This window comes from Drosophila takahashii, chromosome X (assembly GCF_030179915.1).
Source record: "Drosophila takahashii strain IR98-3 E-12201 chromosome X, DtakHiC1v2, whole genome shotgun sequence".
NCBI classification, from domain to species: domain Eukaryota; kingdom Metazoa; phylum Arthropoda; class Insecta; order Diptera; family Drosophilidae; genus Drosophila; species Drosophila takahashii.
This window is the reverse complement of record NC_091683.1, coordinates 19,583,903-19,601,702: the sequence shown is the minus strand read 5'-3', so window position 1 is coordinate 19,601,702 and position 17,800 is coordinate 19,583,903. Positions and strand designations below refer to the sequence as shown.

Below are 17,800 nucleotides of genomic sequence, written 5' to 3'. Positions count from 1 at the left end.
AAAACAAAAGGGTTTATTTTTAAAGCCTATAATCTAGAAAATAAAAGCAAACAGTTCATTTTATTTTATTGAAAAACAATTACTTAACAAAATACTTTCATTTAATATGCTCTAAAATCATCGATACCCCTAGCACTAAGCTTTCGGCGTCATCGATAAATAACAACACTATAATGTAATGTTCTTATCGATAACAGCCAAGTGCATTGTTTTCAGGACTTTTTTAAACAGGATTTACACCTTGAATAGAGTCTGCTACAGTTTCTAGCAGATACCGGCCATGTCAAACGAGGTGGGTGGTGGTAGCTACAATTCAAAACATCCCAACTAATCAACCAAATCCCCGCCAGCAGTGCTTTGTGCCCCGGCTGCCGGTGGACAGCGAGGCGATCCACTTCCATGGATGGGACATCAGCTACGAGAAGTCGCACATCCTGAAGAGCAGCTGCAAGCTGGGCACCGCCGAGGTCTGTCCCAAGGACTCCGCCGACCGCTGCGACCTCTGCCACTACCAGTACTCCCTGGAGCTGCCCCACCTGCCCGACATGGTGTTCCACAAGAACCGGCTGCTCCTCAAGCACAAGGACGGCGCCGTCCTCGAGTTCCGGCCCATGGAGGCCCTGGCCCTGGTGGCCAACGGCAAGCAGCCCCTGGAGGTCGCCTGCGCCCAGGAGTGGCGGGAAACCCGGTGGGTACTAATACCTTATAAAGATGAACCCAAAGATATGTGGTTAATATAGTATTGCTCTCATAAGGCATCCTTAGTTCCGTTGATCCGTTGATATTATTACATAGTTCAAGATCAATACTTATCCTAATCAGAACTAGTCCCAAATATTAGATTTTTAATTGTGGTATATCAACGAATCCATTAAAGACATTTATTCTATTCCGATTTTTCATATTACTTCCGTATGTATACAGACTTTCCTATCAAAAATCCAAATAGATCGAGATCATGTAGATACCACACCTTATAAAGCAGGCATCGTAGTCCCAAAAAGGGGTATATCCATAAATCCAGTAAATAATATTTATTTCTTTCCTATTTTGTACACTAGTTCCGTCTAAATTCAGATTTTACTATAACAAATTGTCATGTAGATCTAATATTAAATACCTAACCAGGCATCATAAAAGATACTAAGCCAACATATTAAATCCTCAATACTGGCATATCAATAAATCCAATAAAAAATGTTTTTTCCTTTTTCTATCTTTCCTATTAGTTCCGTCTGCATACAAACTTTCGTATTAAAAATCCACATATGTACCTCAAGATCATTCACACCTCATAAAATATTTAACTAGATATCCTAATTTATACTAGTCTAAAATATAAAATTCTAAACATTGGTATATTAATATATCCAGTAAAATCAATGTTTTCTTTTCTATAAAAACAAATTCTGGGACAAATTCAAAAGTTTTTCAAGACTAACTTTTAAAAATGTCTGAAAAGCCTCAGAATATTAATAATAAACAATAAATTATAATAATATTAGTATTTAGTGTCCTTATAAAGTACTTAAATCAATAAATCAGAGATCTTCCTACCTATTTTCCTGAAAATTAGTTATATATTCTATTTAAATTGTATAAAGGTTCCCCAATTAATCCACTTGGACTTCGTTATACTAAACAATTCTTCCTTTTCCTCAGCAACGAGCAGACAATGGAGGAGAAGTTCAAGCCCTTCGACTGGACATTCACGTCCACCTACCAGGGCACCATGAACGAGAAGGTGCGCTCGGAGCCCACGGATCAGACGCTCAACAAGTTCAAGCTGATGCAGCGCGAGAACATCATCTTCTACCATGATCTCACTCTGTTCGAGGACGAGCTGCACGACCACGGCATCTCCGTGATGAGCGTGCGAATCGTAAGTGCAACCGTGAAGATCCAATCCCAAAGAATCCATTTGTTAAACAAAAACCCACTCCCTCTCAAATAGCGCGTGATGCCCTCGGGTTTCTTCATACTTTTGCGCCACTTTCTGCGCGTGGACGACGTGCTCATCCGGATGCACGACACCCGCTTTCACCACGAGATCGAGAATGACTTTATATTGAAGGAGTACATCCACCGGGAGGCGCCCTGCTCCGAGCTACAGAATTCCGTGGCCTTTTGGACCAATCCCGATGAAATGCAGAACTTTTTGCCCGTCAAGACCAAGCAGATGCACAAGCTCCTCTTCAAGTAGTCCATTGATTGATCGAAAACAACGTATTGGTTAGAACTGCTGCTATGTGCGTTTATTTAATGCCACCACTGTGCGCATGCGCAGACATTAAAAGCGATTTTCCTAAAAGGCACACTACGAATAAGGCTATTAATACGGATACAATATGTATGCTGAGGATCCCGCCCAGGCTTAGGCGGTTCCAAGAAGGGCGGTCAGGGCCCGCTTGTAGTCGCCAGAAGTCTCCGCCTGAAAGTAAAACGATTTAAAAACGGGATGAAAGCGACTCGAAGCTGAACCTAAAATATGCCCTAATTACACTACAATTACTCTTTATAAATACACAGTTTCTAATGTTAAGCCAATAATGAAATTTTGAAAAGTAACCCAATCTATGTGGATAAAAGGTAGTGGATAGTCTAGCAAATGTAGTGTAAGAATAAGCACTTGCGACCGAGGAGCAACCGAAACCAATGGCGTGGCCAATACTTACGTCCTAGGACAACACAAACACCGTCAACAAATACCGAATACGAGTAGAGAAATGGGGAAAGGGATGCGTTAACCAGGTGCCAAGCACTCGCAATCTTCGCGAGATCCACTTACCACCACGGCGCTGTGGAGCGTCCGGTTGTAGATCCGCTCGAACTCCTGCTTGATCGTCTCCAGGTCGATCTCCGAGCGACTCACGATGATCCGGATGAGGGTGGCGTCATCGGTGCCGGCGCCATTCATGGCCTTGTACAGACGGTTGGCGAAGAAGGCCGCCGGTGACTGGACGCACTCAACTGGAAGGGTTTCGTATATATTATAGGTAAGGATAATCCATAAAACATATTCAAGAATGGTAAAAAAAATTTAATTAAATTCTTTTCTTTTTGTGAAATATTGTGTGTGCCATTTAAAGCGCGAATTCTTTAGGAGTAATACAAAGTAAAGGTGGAAGATTTATTTTTTTAATATTTAAAAGAATGCTTAGTGGCCTTTTGAATTAACATTATCCTTTTTGTTTAAATTTTAAACGTAAGTTTGTTGGGAAGTTTATTAACCATAAATATTTGGGTGCCATTTAAAGCGCGAATTCTTGAGGAGAAATACAAAGTAAAGGTTGAAAGTCGATTGAACTTTTTTAAAATTTTAAAATTCTCATTCTAAGTGCTTCTAAGATTCTTAGACTTAACATTCAATTTTTTTTTAATTTTGAACTTAAGTTTGTTAGGAATTTATCAACAATAAATATGTGTGTTTAATTTAAAGCGCGAATTCTTGAAGAGGAATACGAAGTGAAGGTCGAAAGTTTATTAAACTTGTTAAAACAATTTTTAAATTTCATGCTAAGTGTCATTTCTTTTAATTTTGAACTTAAGTTTGTTAGAAAGTTTATTAACAATGGACCAAAGTCTAGGGTAATAATACAATAAAAAATAAGATATATCACAAGATAAGAGGAATAATAGATAACGATATTCCGAGGCACTTCATAACTTGGCGAGATCTCTCTATTTACATAAAATGACTAATAGTTCTGTGATCTGCCCACAAATTCCCAAGATTTTACTACTCACCTATGGCCATCATGGCCTCGTGCAGCTCGTCGGACATCTCGTGCTTGATGGCCTGCTCGATGGTCTGTCCGGAGAGCTCCTTGTACTCCTCGAAGACGAGTCGCAGCTGCGGGAAGCTGGCATGGGACATGATCCGGTTGAAGACCTCCTCGTCGGTGCCCAGCTTGGCCTCGCCGGCGGAGTAAAGCTGGGCGGCCTGCTCCTTGGCCTCGTCGGGATTGACGGGCGTGGTCAGCCCGTCACGGACTCCGGTCACAATCAGGGTGAGCAGGCGACGGAAGAAGCCCGAGGTCTCGCTGCACATCTGCTCGGCCAGGGGACGCTGGTAGCGCTCCTCGTAGGCGGCCACTATTTGGGCCATCTCCTCGTTGCTCTTGGTGCACAGGATCTCCACGAGCGTCGCCTCCTCGGTTCCAATTCCGGCCATGGCGGCGTGCAGCTGCTTGCACAGGTACTCCACCGGCGGCATCATCAGACCCACGATCACGTCCTCGAACTTGCCGCCCAGCTCGTCCTTCAGATCATCGACCAGATCCCGCTCGAATTCCGCCTCGTAGATGCCCTTGATGGCCTGCCTCTGCTGGTTGCTCCGGCCGGCGAGGATGTCGATGATCTCCTGCTCATCGGTCCCGAAACCCTTCATCGCCGCCCGCAGCACCTGAGCGTCCTGCGAGGCGTCGAAGGGGCTGGCGTTCTTCACCGTGGGAATGGGCTACACGGGAAAAAATAACAGGTCGATATCATAAATAAAAAACATATATAAGATTATTAAATTGAATTTTAATAAATTTACTTTTTTAGATATGTAAATTGTTCATAGAAAAAGGTTTCAGAAAATAAGTATATCCTATATCTGATCATATCTTAAGGACCGGGTTCAAGTTTAAAAAAAAAGGGGACGATATCTCTTATATATAAGAGATATGATAAGATTATTAAATCGAATTTAAATAAATTTACTTTTTTAGATATGTAAATTATACATAGAAAAAGGTTTCAGAAATTAATTATATCGTCATATCTGATCATATCTTAAGGACCGGGTTCAAGTACCACCGCTGCTTAATAAACTTTTCTATATTTGTAGACCAAAATAAATATAACTGACCTGCATCAATAGTTATTTTACATTATACAATTAGGGTGTTCAATTGCGTTGCAAACGTTGTAAAGTGTAAAAGTGTAAAGCAGTTCCAACAACAATTTCTATACAAAAAAATTTTCAAAAGTAGGCCTTTAAAACTATTTTGTATAGAAATTGTTGTTGGAGTTGATATACACTTTTACACTTTACAAAGTTTGCAACGCAATTGAACACCCTAAATGTATATCGTATAACTTTCATTACAACTTATGTATAGTGTTATGTTAAAAGTTTAAAATGTAAAAGTGATTTGGAAAATCATCAAGTGAATCACTAAGTCATATCCCATTTTCTTTCTGTGTAGCTTATGACGCATCGCGGTGGCAAATCAATAAGTGCAATGCTGCAATTTAATCAACATAGTTCACCTGGTAATCCAACTCACCTGGTAATCCATTGTTTAGCTGAAAGATTTCTATTTAATTTGCGAGTATATTCGGCGCTCAGCTTTTAGTTTATACGCGAAAATCAACGTTTCTCTTGGGGTTTATTTGCCCTTTCCTCTGGCGACGTCTTGATGTCTCCGCCTGCTTTCGGTGAATAATTCAGAATGGGAGAATAATTCCGAATGGCAATGCACCAGTGTCTCTTTTCGGTCCTTTCTGCTCTGCGCTCACTACAGAGCATTAGTTTTACACGGAAAGAAACTGTATTCTAAACATTCGAATTTGAGAGAATTTAGTTAGGATACAATTAGTTTGTTTTAAGGCTTTATCTAATTTTGAATTTTTAAGAATAATTTATCTTTAATCACGGTTCGCTAAGAAAAAAATGTTTAGAATCCTTTTTTGAATATAATCCGAAGTCTAATTTATCATAGTGAACTTAATAAATTAATTTAGGAAACAAAAATAGGGTAGATATTTTTTAGGAAGTAAAACATACTATTTTAAAATATTTTTTTTAAATATGCTCGTTCTGATGCGAATTTTTTTTCCTGTGTAGAAGCTTTTGCGAGCGCGACTTTCGCTGGAGAGCTTTTAATTCCACTTCTAGCCTGCACTTGAATTCCAAAGTAACTGAATCATTCGGCACATTCTTTGAATTAATTAATTAAAACCTGCTGATGAGATCGTCAAAATAACGTATGCCTCGTCAGACTTTTAAGTAAGATTGTATGTTCAAACATTTTGGTTGCCATGAAAATATAATTGCATTCTCTATTTGCAAGTCTCGTTTGAATTTTATGGAGAAATGGAAATTGATTTGATGAGCTGCATTGAAAAGTGCGCGCTTTGTAGTACTCAGTATTTTTCAAAACGAATATACCTACAGAAAAAAAATTGGTCAATCTACACTAATAAAATAAAAATTTGGAAAATTTTTGAGGATAATATTTAAAGGTATAGGTATAAAAATATATAAAATATAATTCTTAATTTTTCCGTAGACTTATATGAAATCGGAATTCTCATTTATAGATAAAGATAAAAGTCTGTTATTTTTGTTCCAATAATTCGACAATTTCAAATGGATTCAAGCTTCCTTTACCAGTTCAGTTCAAAACTTTTATTTATTGTAAAGGCAAATGCAGTTTGTGATATGATCTTGTCAAGCGGTAATTCCATTTAATCTCCATCTAGTCAAAAGCCAATTAATAGACATTATCTCGTTGTATGTGTATATAGATATTATGTTTATTTAATCTCGTTAAATAGGCTTCGCTCTAATACATTTACATTTTGGGCTCTTTCGGTCGATCTTCAGTGCCTTTCGTGCTCTCATTCCTGAGCCCCCGTTTTTTTTTCCTGTCCGACCTTCTTAGTCTCTGTCTTTCTTCTTCTCAGGTTTAAGCTTAATACGTTGTTGTATATAATATGTAGCATTTTTAATTTATTTATGTGTTGCTCTCAGCCTGCCCGACAGTCGGTTAAATGATCATGCTTCAATCTTTTTAGTTCCACAAAATAAAATTACAAAATAATAAATCCCATTCGGCAGATCCATTGCCATTATCGATTGAAAATGGGAATGGACCTGGGGGAAAATATCTAATAACAAATTAATGAATATGCCAATCAAACATGCGGGGAGAGCAACTTCTAGTTCTTCTTCCACTGCTCATGTATATATATATCTCTATATTCTGTCGAGTTTCATTAAATAAACCTTCTAATACAGTTACTGTGTGGTTGCCTAGAGAATGTTGCAGTTTCCCTTGATTTCTTTGTTTTTTTGGGGGGGAAAGGGTGAAGTTTCTGAGCATTTGGACTGCGGATGAGTTTCGAGTTATGGGCTATACACAACTAAGGAGCAGTGGGATCACAAAAGATACAAAAAATACAAAATTAAATTTCATTCAAGGACGCTCCTTCCAGGATTCCGTATCGACTATTAACTACCAGTTAACAACTATTGTCCTAGACCTCGTCGCTCTGGTTGAGCTTGATCTCGCTAAGATGGGTATTAAACCGCGACCATTCGTCGCGCGACGGCTGCGCCAGATTCTCGGCCACATCGTAAACGTACAGCTTGCCGGCCTCGTCGCCGATGCAGACATGCAGGCCAGACGGCGTCCAGGAGACGCGATTCAGGGCCGGAGCGCCGGCCACAACGATCGAGGCTGTGGGCACCTCCGTGTCCTGGTTGAGGTTCCACAGGTCCAGGCGTCCGCTTCCGTCGACGGCGGCAAAGAGCGCGGGATGCACCGGCGACCAGGCGACGTCCATCACATAGTCCGAATTGTCCTCGAACGAATACAGCGGCTTTGTGTCCTGGATGAGATAAAAACCACATTAGTCATTATTACTAATAATTAATTAAAATTACTAATATTATCATTATGAGTAATTAATAGACCTCGGATTTTGCATATTTGTCCATTTTTGGTCCGATTTTTACCAACATTTCTAGGTAGGTGTCATATTTTTCAAATATAATAAATTCGAATGCCTATCGGAAATATGCAAAATATATGCAAAAAATGTATGCAAAAAATATTCAAAATATATGCAAAATATGCAAAATATATGCGAACAACTGGAGGCTCAAATTTTTAATGTAGCCCTCTGGCATTCTAGGCAATTTAAACGAGCAGTTTGGCCGATAGGGCTGTTTACTGTTTACTGTTTACTGTTTACTGTTTTTGCCCCCTTCTTGCCTACACGTTGGAAATATAAACAGGGTTTCCTTAAATTTGGGAAAAAATTAGATATCTCAGAGATGACGAAAAGGAACAAACAATTTTCTTTGGTTAAATTAGGTTGGCTATGAAATGGTCAATCTTGAATAGTTGAGTTTGTTTTATATTTTGCATATTTTATGTCATTAATTTTAAACTATATTTTTATTGAAACGAACTTTGGTGCTTACGGAATTGATCTATCTTTATCCTATAAAAATATGCAAATATGCAAAATTCGAGGTCTAATTATTAGGCATCCTTAGCCTTCGCTTACCTTGAGCGACCACAGCTTAATGGTCCAGTCAATCGAGGAGGTGAGGAAGAGGTGGCCAAAGTCCGGCGACAGCTGGTTGTAGTGCGTGGATATACCCGTGATGGGGCCCAAATGCCGTTCGTACACCTCATTGACTCCAGAACGCAGGCCGTGACGCGAGGCGGAGTAAACATAGCCATCCTCGCTGCCCATCACCAGACTGTTGATCTCGTTGGCCGGAAAGGCCATCGATGTGATGGCAATGGCCTTCGATTGGCGCTGCTGCAACTCCAGGGTATCCTGCGGCTGCGACAGCATGTCCAGCGACCAGGAGCACAGCTTGCCGTCCGACGATATGGAGATGACGTTGTGCGCATTTTGGGTGCCAACCATTTGCAGGCAATAAACGGGATGCGTGTGCGCCGCGGCACTCAAAGGAGTTCGCTGGATGGGCGTGCGCTTGGCCACGCGATTGTCCCACAGCACAATTTGGCCCGAATAGGTGCCGCCGAGAATCAGATTGGGATTGAATTTGGCAAAGCACGTGGACATCACCGCGCTCTGACAGTGGAAGACATCCTCGGGCGTGCTCTTCTTGAATTTGGTGTTCCAAACCATCACCACGCCGTCCGGCTCGTTGGGACTCTCCTCGTTGTTGTGATACGAGGCCACCACCAGCTCCGGGAAGTGTGTGGACCAGTCCATGCTGGTGATGCAGCGGTTCTTCGACCAGCGTTCGTCGTAGAAGACGCGATTGAGCGACAGGCGGGCATGCGAACGCTCGTCGTTCGCCTCCTCGCTGTCGCCGCCGCCGATGTAGTCCGTGTAAATGTCCACGTTCTCCGAGAGCGCCCGCTCGATGACGCGGCCGGCGCGCACCACGAACCGCTTGAAGTCCTCCGACAGGATGATCATCTGCTTCTGCTCCTCGGATAGCTCGTTCACTGAAAGAGTGGCAAGGAATTAATTACTATTTATTTTTTTTTTTTATTTTGTCAAATTAAAACTAGTATACAATACTTAATTTAATGGGATAATGGCACTGGAAACTGAAGTCCTTCGGACGATTTAATTAACAAATTATGTACATTTATAGGAAAATTAAATTTTTTTTAATCTAAAATTTTTTTTTTAAAAAATGTAACTAAACACAAAATAAACATATTCCCGTAAAATCGATATGGCCATGCAAATTTCAGGTCGTTTTTACATAAAATGCTCTTTTCGAATGAAGACTTCTTCAGGAAGTTAAAAAAGAACAAAATTAAGGTATTACTTTTTTTTTTTATTTGGTCTTCTTTTTAAAATGTCTTTTTTTCAGATAGCTATCCTAAGTTCAAGAGCGTTTTCTGTACATTTTTGTGCTAATTCGGCCCATAACTAATATTTGAATAATATATGACGCCTCCTTATGTGGAATTCATCCCTTGACGGCATCAACCACTTAGTAAAAAGAGCAGGTCATGAGTTTCCTCGAGTATTTTCGGAGATGCATCCAACGAAGAAATCGAGTTCGCAGATGAAGAAAAGTGAAATGAAGGTATTACTTTTTTTTTTAATTTTGAATCTTTTTTTCTAAAAATGTACTCTCTTCCATATAGCAATGCTAAGTTCAAGAATTGTAAATGTAAATTTTTGTGGTAACTCGGTCCCTACTATTTGAATAATTTATGACGCCCCCTTATGTGGAATGACGGCATCACTTATTTAATAAAAAAGTGACTCTTATAAAAATAAAATAATTTTTATCACTCACCCTCCTTCTTCACCTCGGTCTCCTTCTTGATCTCGAGGGGCGTGATGGCCGGGGCGACGTCCTTGACGGTGGGCAGGCCGTGGGTGAGATAGCCCGGTGGCAGCTTGGAGGTGAATCCATTGTCCAGGTTCTGCAGCGAGCTCTCTTCGTCGTCTCCTTGGGCATCAAATGCAAGCACTGTTTAAGGTATAAAACTAACACAGCTAGAGGAACATGACAATCGACAGAACAGGAACAATTCTACTTTCGGCTCTTTAAATTGATTCGATTCGAGATTGAGTTTGATTTGGTTTTTGAGTTGATTCGTTTTCTTTTTGCGTTCTTCTTCGTCTTCGTTTTGCTTGGCAAGGAACTGCAATTTTCTGAGACTTTTGGCTTTGTTCATTTTTTTTTGTAAGGGTTGCTGGAGGCGGGATTTTTGGATTGGGCAGGATTATGTTATGATATAGGATGGTTTTGGGCAGGGGGTTATCTATGAAGCTTTGAGTGTGAGCGGGACAGCAATATAGAGATAGGGAGCAAGAGGTGCAGCACATCGATTCTTCTCGCTTGGTTCATCTTTGGAGTGTGGGTGTGTGCGTGCGTGCGTAAAATCGGGAAAAGAGAGACAGAGAGAGAGAGAGAGGGGAGATGTGGCGGCAGGTGCATGGCTGGTAATAAACTGTTAAACACTGTTAAAGGCACTCACACAGGTGCATATATCAGACTGTAATTTGTTATCGATATATACAATGTTAGGGCATGGACAGGTGAGTATGCGAATGTTGTGCGCTTGCTGTGGTTTTCGGTTTCATTTTTTGTTTCGGTTTTTTCCAACCTAGTTAATATACAAAGCCAATTACTGAAATCAAAAAATTTACAATTTCCCTGCTTTGGTTTAGCTCTGTTTCTGTTTCGATTAACTCTATCAACGTTATCGCTATTGTACATCGTTTTTTTTGCATTTTTCTCCACCCATTTTATAATTGCTTGCACTTAAAATTATTTAGTTTTATGCTAGAAATATATTACACATATATTAAACATGGTAAAGTTAACGGCCGATTGATCGATTTCGTTTCTGTTACAGTGCTGTAATTGAAGAGGGTATCGGTTATCGGGATCGATAGCTGAGAGAGAGAGACAGGGTATCGCTCGCTGCCAAGTTTGTGTGAGAGTGAGTGAAATAGAGCAAGCCTAGCATCCTGTCGCTGCTGCTGTTTTGTTCTTTTTTTTTCATGAGAAAGGTTAGTGGTTAGGACAGAGTTATCTCGGGTTTTAGGATGAGTGATTGGGATTAGCAACACGACACACAAAGGAGGGAAGGGGCGGGGCAGGAGCATTAACAGTCATGCAAATGTAGGCTGTACACAAGCAGAAATGAAGGAGCGAGAGCGAGAGAGACAGAGATAGGCAGGGCACGGGTCCGTTATTTTCAGTGTTGTGAGCGCGAGTGTGTGTTTGCGGTTCAATTCACTTTCCAACACTGACACCTCAAAGGATCGATTTTCAACGCGCGCTTTATTTTCTTTTCTGTTCTGTGCTTTTGATCTGATTTCGTTTCGCTTGCAAAGTGAGAATTGGAACGTTCCTATTTTGCTTCATGTCGATTCCGTCACTGCTCAATATTTTGGTTCGGGCGGCTGGCCTGTACCTACCTGTGAATTCATCCTCCCACTCTAAACCCGGATTAAGATTGTATTCATCTTGAAGAAATATAAAGAAATAAATATATTGTACATACATTGCTGATAGTTTGGTATTTTGTGACTTCAAATCAAAACGAAAAAAAATCATGAGTTTGGCTTTAGCATACCGCCCATTAAAATCGACAAGTCAATCGATAGTCAATGTTTAAAGTTTAAACAAAATGCATACGGTAAAAAAGTGAATAATGTTGGTTTTTAGTGTGCTTAACTTTTGTTGCTTGGCGAAATTATCACACACGAATATGAATAAATATGATTATATAGGGTATTATGTTTAAGTACTATGTATTAGCACACAAGCCTGGCTTATATGATGGAACACAAAAGGTAGCAGGGAAGAGAGTTTATAATACAGCTTAGGACGTTTAACTAATATATCTGATAGTTAATCATACAAATGATATAAAGATAAGGCTCTCGAATTCGTGCTTACAAATGGAGTTTCGTTTATACGAGTGTGTGTGTGTTTGGGTTATGCATTTGTTTCTTAGAGGTTATCAAAGACTTAAAATAACTGTAGGATAAATAAATCAATTAGAGTTATTCGTTGGTTATGCTAAAAACAGAAAAAAAAAGAAAAATTCAAATCATAGCTTTCGAACGATTGTTATATGGAAACCCCTAATAATTACAATGATTATACATAAACGATAAAGTCATAAAAAAAAATTATAAAACTTAAAATGAATACGAAGAACTACTTAAACGAATTAAAAACTTATAAATTGGGTGGAGAATACAAATTTTTTTTGTTGATTTTCATTTCGATATAATCGCTTAACACACAAAGTCTATTTGATCGGATACAAACTGAATCTCTTACCATGTGGTTCTAGAGCTAATTGAAACAAATCAGATGTAAATCATATAAAATGTATACAAAGGTATATATATAAGGTCCCAATTGGGAAACAAATCAAACGACCGAATCGGAAACGAAGATCGAAGGAAAGCAACTACGAAAAGCTAGGACATAAACATAGATAAATATACTATATATAGATAGGACATAGGATAACACGATATCGGGCAAATACTCTACGCAAGTCAGAGGAATTATATAGAGAGTGTTGTGGGGAAAGAGATAGATAGATAGATAGATTGATACAAACTACACAAATACATAATGCGAGTAAATTGAGAAGGGTTCAGATTCAAGTTACAGGTTATATAGGCATACGATACGCTTTACGGGTGGTACACAGACCGCTACGGAGGCTGAAAAGTTCTAGGTACAAGATTACGCATACAACGAGGACTACTCACCATAATAATCCGTAGCATGAGCTGCAGTTTTTTTTGCGTGCGTGCCAAAAACAGATAAGGGGGAGAGAGAGAGAAAGTAAATAGACAAATTATTAAATGCGCTCAAAAGGTGTAAACGCTAATGATCTATGGATATGGATATGGATAGATATGGATGTGGATGAATGGATGCCGGACAGCGGACAAGATGCGTGGAAATGGGACGACTCGGCAGCGTAAATGAATCAAAACAAAACCAATGGGTGTTATGATTTAAGGGGACGTAGTGCTACCAACAACCTTTTACGGAAAACGGGGCAAATCGAGTAAATAAATGGGTTAAAAGGCTCAGGGGTGAACATGACACATCTTAAAATTAATTTTAAAACATTACAAATACAGGGAGGACATAAGAATACACAGTTTAAACATTTTAGATTAAGATTTAATGAGTTTTGCGATAATTTTAATATGATAAGCTGGTTGAAAATAATATAGATGATGATTTTACCCAGTTTTAATATGAATCTTTATGCCAAAATAATTTCATATCTTTTAAAAATAAAATAGGTCAAAATAAAATAATTAAAGTCGGATTGGCAGCACTGGCGGTCAAAATAAAATGCAGATGGGGCAAAACAAGACAAAGCTTTTAGAAGATGACTATTTTTCTTGGGGATTGTAACCAAATCGAGTTGAAGCAAAGCAAAAGGAAGCTATTCATATTTTTCAGCAGCCGATTGAATAATCCACCAATTTGTTGCCTATACAATTTTACAGAAATACTTTTCTTTCTGCGAATACCCATGTTTTTGTCATAACAAAATTCGTGTGCTGGTGTGATTGGGTGTGGAGTTTGCTTAAAATTAAGATTAGTACCTTTACGTGGACGCCACCAGTCCTCCATATATCCTGACAGGGGCGAGGAGTGGCAAGAAAGAACTGTATTTGTTATTTTATTTCACTATGGATTATGGTTTTCTGTTTGTATCCTTGTTTTTTTTCTCTGCTGGGAGTGGCTATGGATATGGATATGGTTGGACGGGGACGCTTGATGGGGGATTGAAGCGCGGAAAGGGGTTCAGCATGCAGCGATATGAACTAGCGCCGGGCAGAAAAGGACACTGGATTAGTTGGGGCTACAGATATGGACAGAGAGTGAGGTTCCTCCGACGGAGACGGGAACGCAGGGAAGCCAAAAAACACAGTTAACAACCAAGACCAAGAATAAGAACGGCAACGGTAGCGAAAGATGGAGTCAAACTATGGATAGTGGTTACAGTAGAGCCCTAAAACCCCAGAACCCCCCATTCCCGGGGGCAATACGCACCATCGCCGTTTCCTCCGCCGGTGCTGGTCGTCTGCGTTTGTTTCGTGTACACCAGCGTCTCCTTCGGTGGAATGTTCGTGGCCTGGACATTGTAGACGCTCAGGTTCAGGGGCTGCTTCTTTCCGCCGCTGGAATGGAGCACATTAGAGGTAAGTATCAACTGAAAACGTGAAAGCTACTCCTTGCACAGGTCTTGCTACTCCTAAAACATTTTCCTCATCAAATGTATTAAAATTAGGTTTCGTCAACTAAGCTAATCCCCTTTTTGAAGTTTTATTAAATTGTTCTGATCAGAATCTATTCAACGGAAGATTTATTTATGTTTTTAAGTATAAAAGGGACTTATAGAAACCGATTCGATTTAGAGAGCCACAATTAAGACTATAATTTTTAATACCTTGCTATCCAAGTTCATTAGAAAGCTTAACTCATTAAGGTAAGGCTCTGCAAAACTCTTTTAAACTCAAAAAGATCAAAGATTAAGTTCATGTGTAACTTCCTTAAAGCTGGTAAATACCTAAACACATTTTTAACATTTTTAAAATCAAACAGAACTAAGATTCAAATTATTTGTGACTGTAAACAAAAGCTGAGAAATACTTAATAACCTTTTTAAAAATCAAACAGAACTAAGATTAAACTCGTGAGTTGCTTAAAAGCTGGGTAATATCTAAAAACCTCTTTTAAATCAAGTATAACTAAGATTGAAGTAATAAGCGACCTCCAAAAAGCTGGGAAATACTAAAATCCTCTAAAAAATGAAATACAACTAAGATTGAAGTAGTGGGCGACTGATAAAAAGCTGGGAAATGCCTAAAAATCTCTTAAACCTTTTTAAAAATAACAAATATAACTAAGATTCAAGTAATAAGCAACTGTCAAAAAGCTGGAAAATACATAAAAAGTTTTTTACCTTTTTTAAAATCATATAGAAGTAAGATTGAGCTCATGGGCAACTGACAAAAAGCTGGGAAATTCATTAAAACCTTTTAAACCTTTTTTAAAATCAAGTATAACTACGACTGGAGTAATAAGCACCTGCCATAAAGCTGGGAAATACCTAAAAACCTTTTTAAAAATAAAATAAATCTAAGATTGAACTCATGAGTGACTGTCTAAATGTTGGGAAATACCTAAAACCTCTTTAAAAATCAATTCTAACTAGGATTATACTTATAGACGACTATAAAGCTGGGGAATACCTAAAAACCTTTCTAAAAGCCTCTATTAAAATCAAATATAACTAAGATTAACAAATTTAACTAATAAATACCTAAAAAACCGTTCAAGTCTCTTTTAAAATGAAATACAACTAAGATTTCATTTATGAATGACTCCGAATAAGCTGGGAACTACCTAAAAACCCTTTTAGAGTGTGACCTATTAGTTTAAACTTCTGGCTAACATAGAAACTGGATCCACTAGACTTTCTGGCTCACCTCTGGCCATTGACGGTGGCTTGGAGGCTGGCGTCGGGGGTCTGTGTGTTGGAGTTGTCCGAGGTCATCGAGTTGACGGAGGAGAGCGAGGAGAGGACCTCGGAGACGGGGGCCACGCCCAGCGATGACAGCATTTCGTCGAGATCCCTGGGAGGAGGTGAAAGGTGAAGAAATGAAAGATGGAAGGACTTTCCAAGGGGGCACTTAGCAAACCCACTTGCGCTGATCCTTGTCGATTCCTGCACCGCCGCCAATGCGACCGGCCGCCTCCTCCATGTCCTTGATCTCCTTCTCGCGCCGCCGGCGATCCTTCTCCTCGCGCAGAGCGGCCAACTTGGCCTTCTTGCGTTCCAGCTCAGCCTTGCGATCCATTTTCGGGGATTACCTTCTGGGATTCGGAGTTTTCTCAGGGGGTCTTCTTCTTCTTTTTAGGGGGATCTCTGGATCTCTTTTGCGGGCCAAGTTCTCTGGAAGGGGGAAGAGGGGAGAAGAGGGGTTAGAGAAGGGGGATGATTAATGGTCACCAATATTGGTAACTCTGATGATGTCACCAACTGCTGGCCAAGAATTTAGGAAAGTGGGTGTGCTTGGTTGGATTTTCCGTTTTCTTTAGTTCTTTCTGTTAGTATAACATCTGGTTTTCGCAGCGCCACTTGCTCACATTTCCCCCGAAACGCAGGAAATCGCAATCACTTTCTTTGCAAAAAAAAAATCAATAATCCAGTGACGTCTTTTCTTTCTACACCTGTGTTCTTTTCGCTTTATACCACTTTTATATGGTATTATAATGGAACACTTTGAAACACTCACCTCTTAAGGGATCTAATACGTTTTGCTGCTGCGTTTAAGTACTTAAATCGACATTTTTCCACACGACAAGACGAAGGTAAAAAATGTTTTAATGTTTTGACTAACTATGGCAGAGAAACTAGGGATGGAACATCGCCAGTGACCCGTTACCAGTCACGGTATTGTCACTGCAGTTAAGAAAGCAAAGGGAGTTGGCTTATAAAGAGTCTTGAGGGCGACACAATAAATAGTAGGATAAACTGGGACTCTTAATAATTGTCCCTAAATATCAGGTATTTACCAGAAAAAAAGCTCTTTGTTTGCTTATTGGCGATAGCAGTGAACAGCTGTCGTGATACAGCGATAGTTTAACAGCTCTCAGTTCAACTGTCTGGCAGCACACTTGCGCCTGACAGCACACTGTTAGTTACAGTAACATTTTGGAGCAATGTCAATTGCACGGAACTTGTAGTTTTTCTTGCTAGTAACTGTCTACAATTATTATTAAAGGAATACGAACTAAATAACGCGTACTAGTGATTCTAAAATGTCACAGTTTCAGGTAAGCAAATAGTATAAATATTGTATATTAACATTAGGTTAACAGAGTGTAATAGTGCCTTGCACTCGATTATTTCTGCCTATCGGTGATTTAAATCAACTATAGTGAAAAGGCGGGAAAATATGAATTTAAATGTAACTACTCTATAATCAATTAGTTTATTTATACAAATTCTTCGCAACTTCAATGTTTGCAAGTACACATTTGCTTAAAATAAAATATAAGTATTCCATTTCATTATTAGCCTATTATTGTGGTCTATTTTCTTTTTGGTTTTATTTTTTTTTTAAATAAAGATTTAAATATATAAATTAAAATGCGAATAAAACACATTCAAAATAAGCTTATAATCAAATTAGTAAAAATATTAAGTACCTAAATATTTTATTTATTAATTTTTTCTTTTAAAAGTTCTATAACATTTAAAATTAGTAGGTTTAATTTTCCACATATTCCCACAAAGCGGCTAATTACATTCCATGCGCGTTAGGCGGCAAGTGAAATCCCAAGAACCTGCCATGAAAATAGAAAGCGCAATTAAATGATTTTTCTTTCTGTAATTTATGCCACCAATGCCAGCTGTTGCTGCATTGTATTGTTGTATTGCAGGTGACTTTACAGTTAAAGCCGACTATAAATGCAGATACATACGTGCTATCACCTGAAAATTGCTTTTCTGACCCCACAAAATGACCCCAAAATGCCAAAGAACCCTCGGCAAAG

General features: G+C 39.2%; 3 protein-coding genes across 19 annotated transcripts; 1 reads left to right on the top strand and 2 right to left on the bottom strand.

Annotated features, from left to right (window-relative positions):
• The first annotated feature begins 151 nt into the window (after positions 1-151).
• Positions 152-2,568, top strand: LOC108057284 (TIP41-like protein). Of its 2 annotated transcripts, none has more exons than XM_017141483.3 (4): positions 152-292; positions 354-688; positions 1,663-1,882; positions 1,955-2,568. In XM_017141483.3, the coding sequence occupies exons 1-4, from the start codon at positions 281-283 to the stop codon at positions 2,201-2,203; spliced, it is 816 nt and encodes a 271-aa protein (XP_016996972.2). In that variant the 5' UTR covers positions 152-280; the 3' UTR covers positions 2,204-2,568. The 2 variants fall into 2 exon arrangements, with proteins under 2 accessions (XP_016996972.2, XP_016996971.2); XM_017141482.3 differs by having other exon boundaries at positions 168-292; positions 351-688.
• AnxB10 (Annexin B10) lies at positions 2,234-5,437 on the bottom strand. Of its 2 annotated transcripts, none has more exons than XM_017141481.3 (4): positions 5,277-5,437; positions 3,748-4,459; positions 2,789-2,970; positions 2,234-2,431 (listed from the first exon to the last, which is right to left on the bottom strand). In XM_017141481.3, the coding sequence occupies exons 1-4, from the start codon at positions 5,286-5,288 to the stop codon at positions 2,375-2,377; spliced, it is 963 nt and encodes a 320-aa protein (XP_016996970.2). In that variant the 5' UTR covers positions 5,289-5,437; the 3' UTR covers positions 2,234-2,374. The 2 variants fall into 2 exon arrangements, with proteins under 2 accessions (XP_016996970.2, XP_070074952.1); XM_070218851.1 differs by lacking the exon at positions 5,277-5,437 and adding an exon at positions 5,260-5,264.
• A 1,066-nt stretch (positions 5,438-6,503) lies between these two features.
• Positions 6,504-16,691, bottom strand: LOC108057270 (cytoplasmic dynein 1 intermediate chain). 15 transcript variants are annotated; one of them, XM_070218380.1, is made up of 10 exons: positions 16,537-16,691; positions 15,944-16,193; positions 15,727-15,873; positions 14,288-14,415; positions 13,837-13,899; positions 12,979-12,999; positions 11,662-11,709; positions 10,025-10,180; positions 8,290-9,212; positions 6,504-7,605 (listed from the first exon to the last, which is right to left on the bottom strand). In XM_070218380.1, the coding sequence occupies exons 2-10, from the start codon at positions 16,096-16,098 to the stop codon at positions 7,252-7,254; spliced, it is 1,995 nt and encodes a 664-aa protein (XP_070074481.1). In that variant the 5' UTR covers positions 16,099-16,193; positions 16,537-16,691; the 3' UTR covers positions 6,504-7,251. The 15 variants fall into 15 exon arrangements, with proteins under 15 accessions (XP_070074481.1, XP_016996940.1, XP_070074483.1 ...); XM_017141451.3 differs by having other exon boundaries at positions 10,025-10,177; XM_070218382.1 differs by having other exon boundaries at positions 13,837-13,869.
• Between the last annotated feature and the right edge of the window lie 1,109 nt (positions 16,692-17,800).

What these genes read in the sequence shown, in the direction of transcription:
- LOC108057284 (XM_017141482.3), top strand. An exon ending in CAGGAGTGGCGGGAAACCCG is followed by an intron (nt 689 to 1,662) that starts GTGGGTACTAAT and finishes CCTTTTCCTCAG; the next exon opens with CAACGAGCAGACAATGGAGG. An exon ending in CCGTGATGAGCGTGCGAATC is followed by an intron (nt 1,883 to 1,954) that starts GTAAGTGCAACC and finishes CCTCTCAAATAG; the next exon opens with CGCGTGATGCCCTCGGGTTT.
- LOC108057270 (XM_070218380.1), bottom strand. Translation starts at nt 16,098, where the DNA reads ATGGATCGCAAGGCTGAGCTGGAACGCAAGAAGGCCAAGTTGGCCGCT. An exon ending in CTGGTGGCGTCCACGTAAAG is followed by an intron (nt 13,000 to 13,836) that starts GTACTAATCTTA and finishes AAAAAACTGCAG; the next exon opens with CTCATGCTACGGATTATTAT. An exon ending in GACCGAGGTGAAGAAGGAGG is followed by an intron (nt 9,213 to 10,024) that starts GTGAGTGATAAA and finishes CCACTCTTTCAG; the next exon opens with TGAACGAGCTATCCGAGGAG.
- AnxB10 (XM_017141481.3), bottom strand. An exon ending in CGAGGCCATGATGGCCATAG is followed by an intron (nt 2,971 to 3,747) that starts GTGAGTAGTAAA and finishes AAACCCTTCCAG; the next exon opens with TTGAGTGCGTCCAGTCACCG. An exon ending in CGCTCCACAGCGCCGTGGTG is followed by an intron (nt 2,432 to 2,788) that starts GTAAGTGGATCT and finishes TTTTACTTTCAG; the next exon opens with GCGGAGACTTCTGGCGACTA.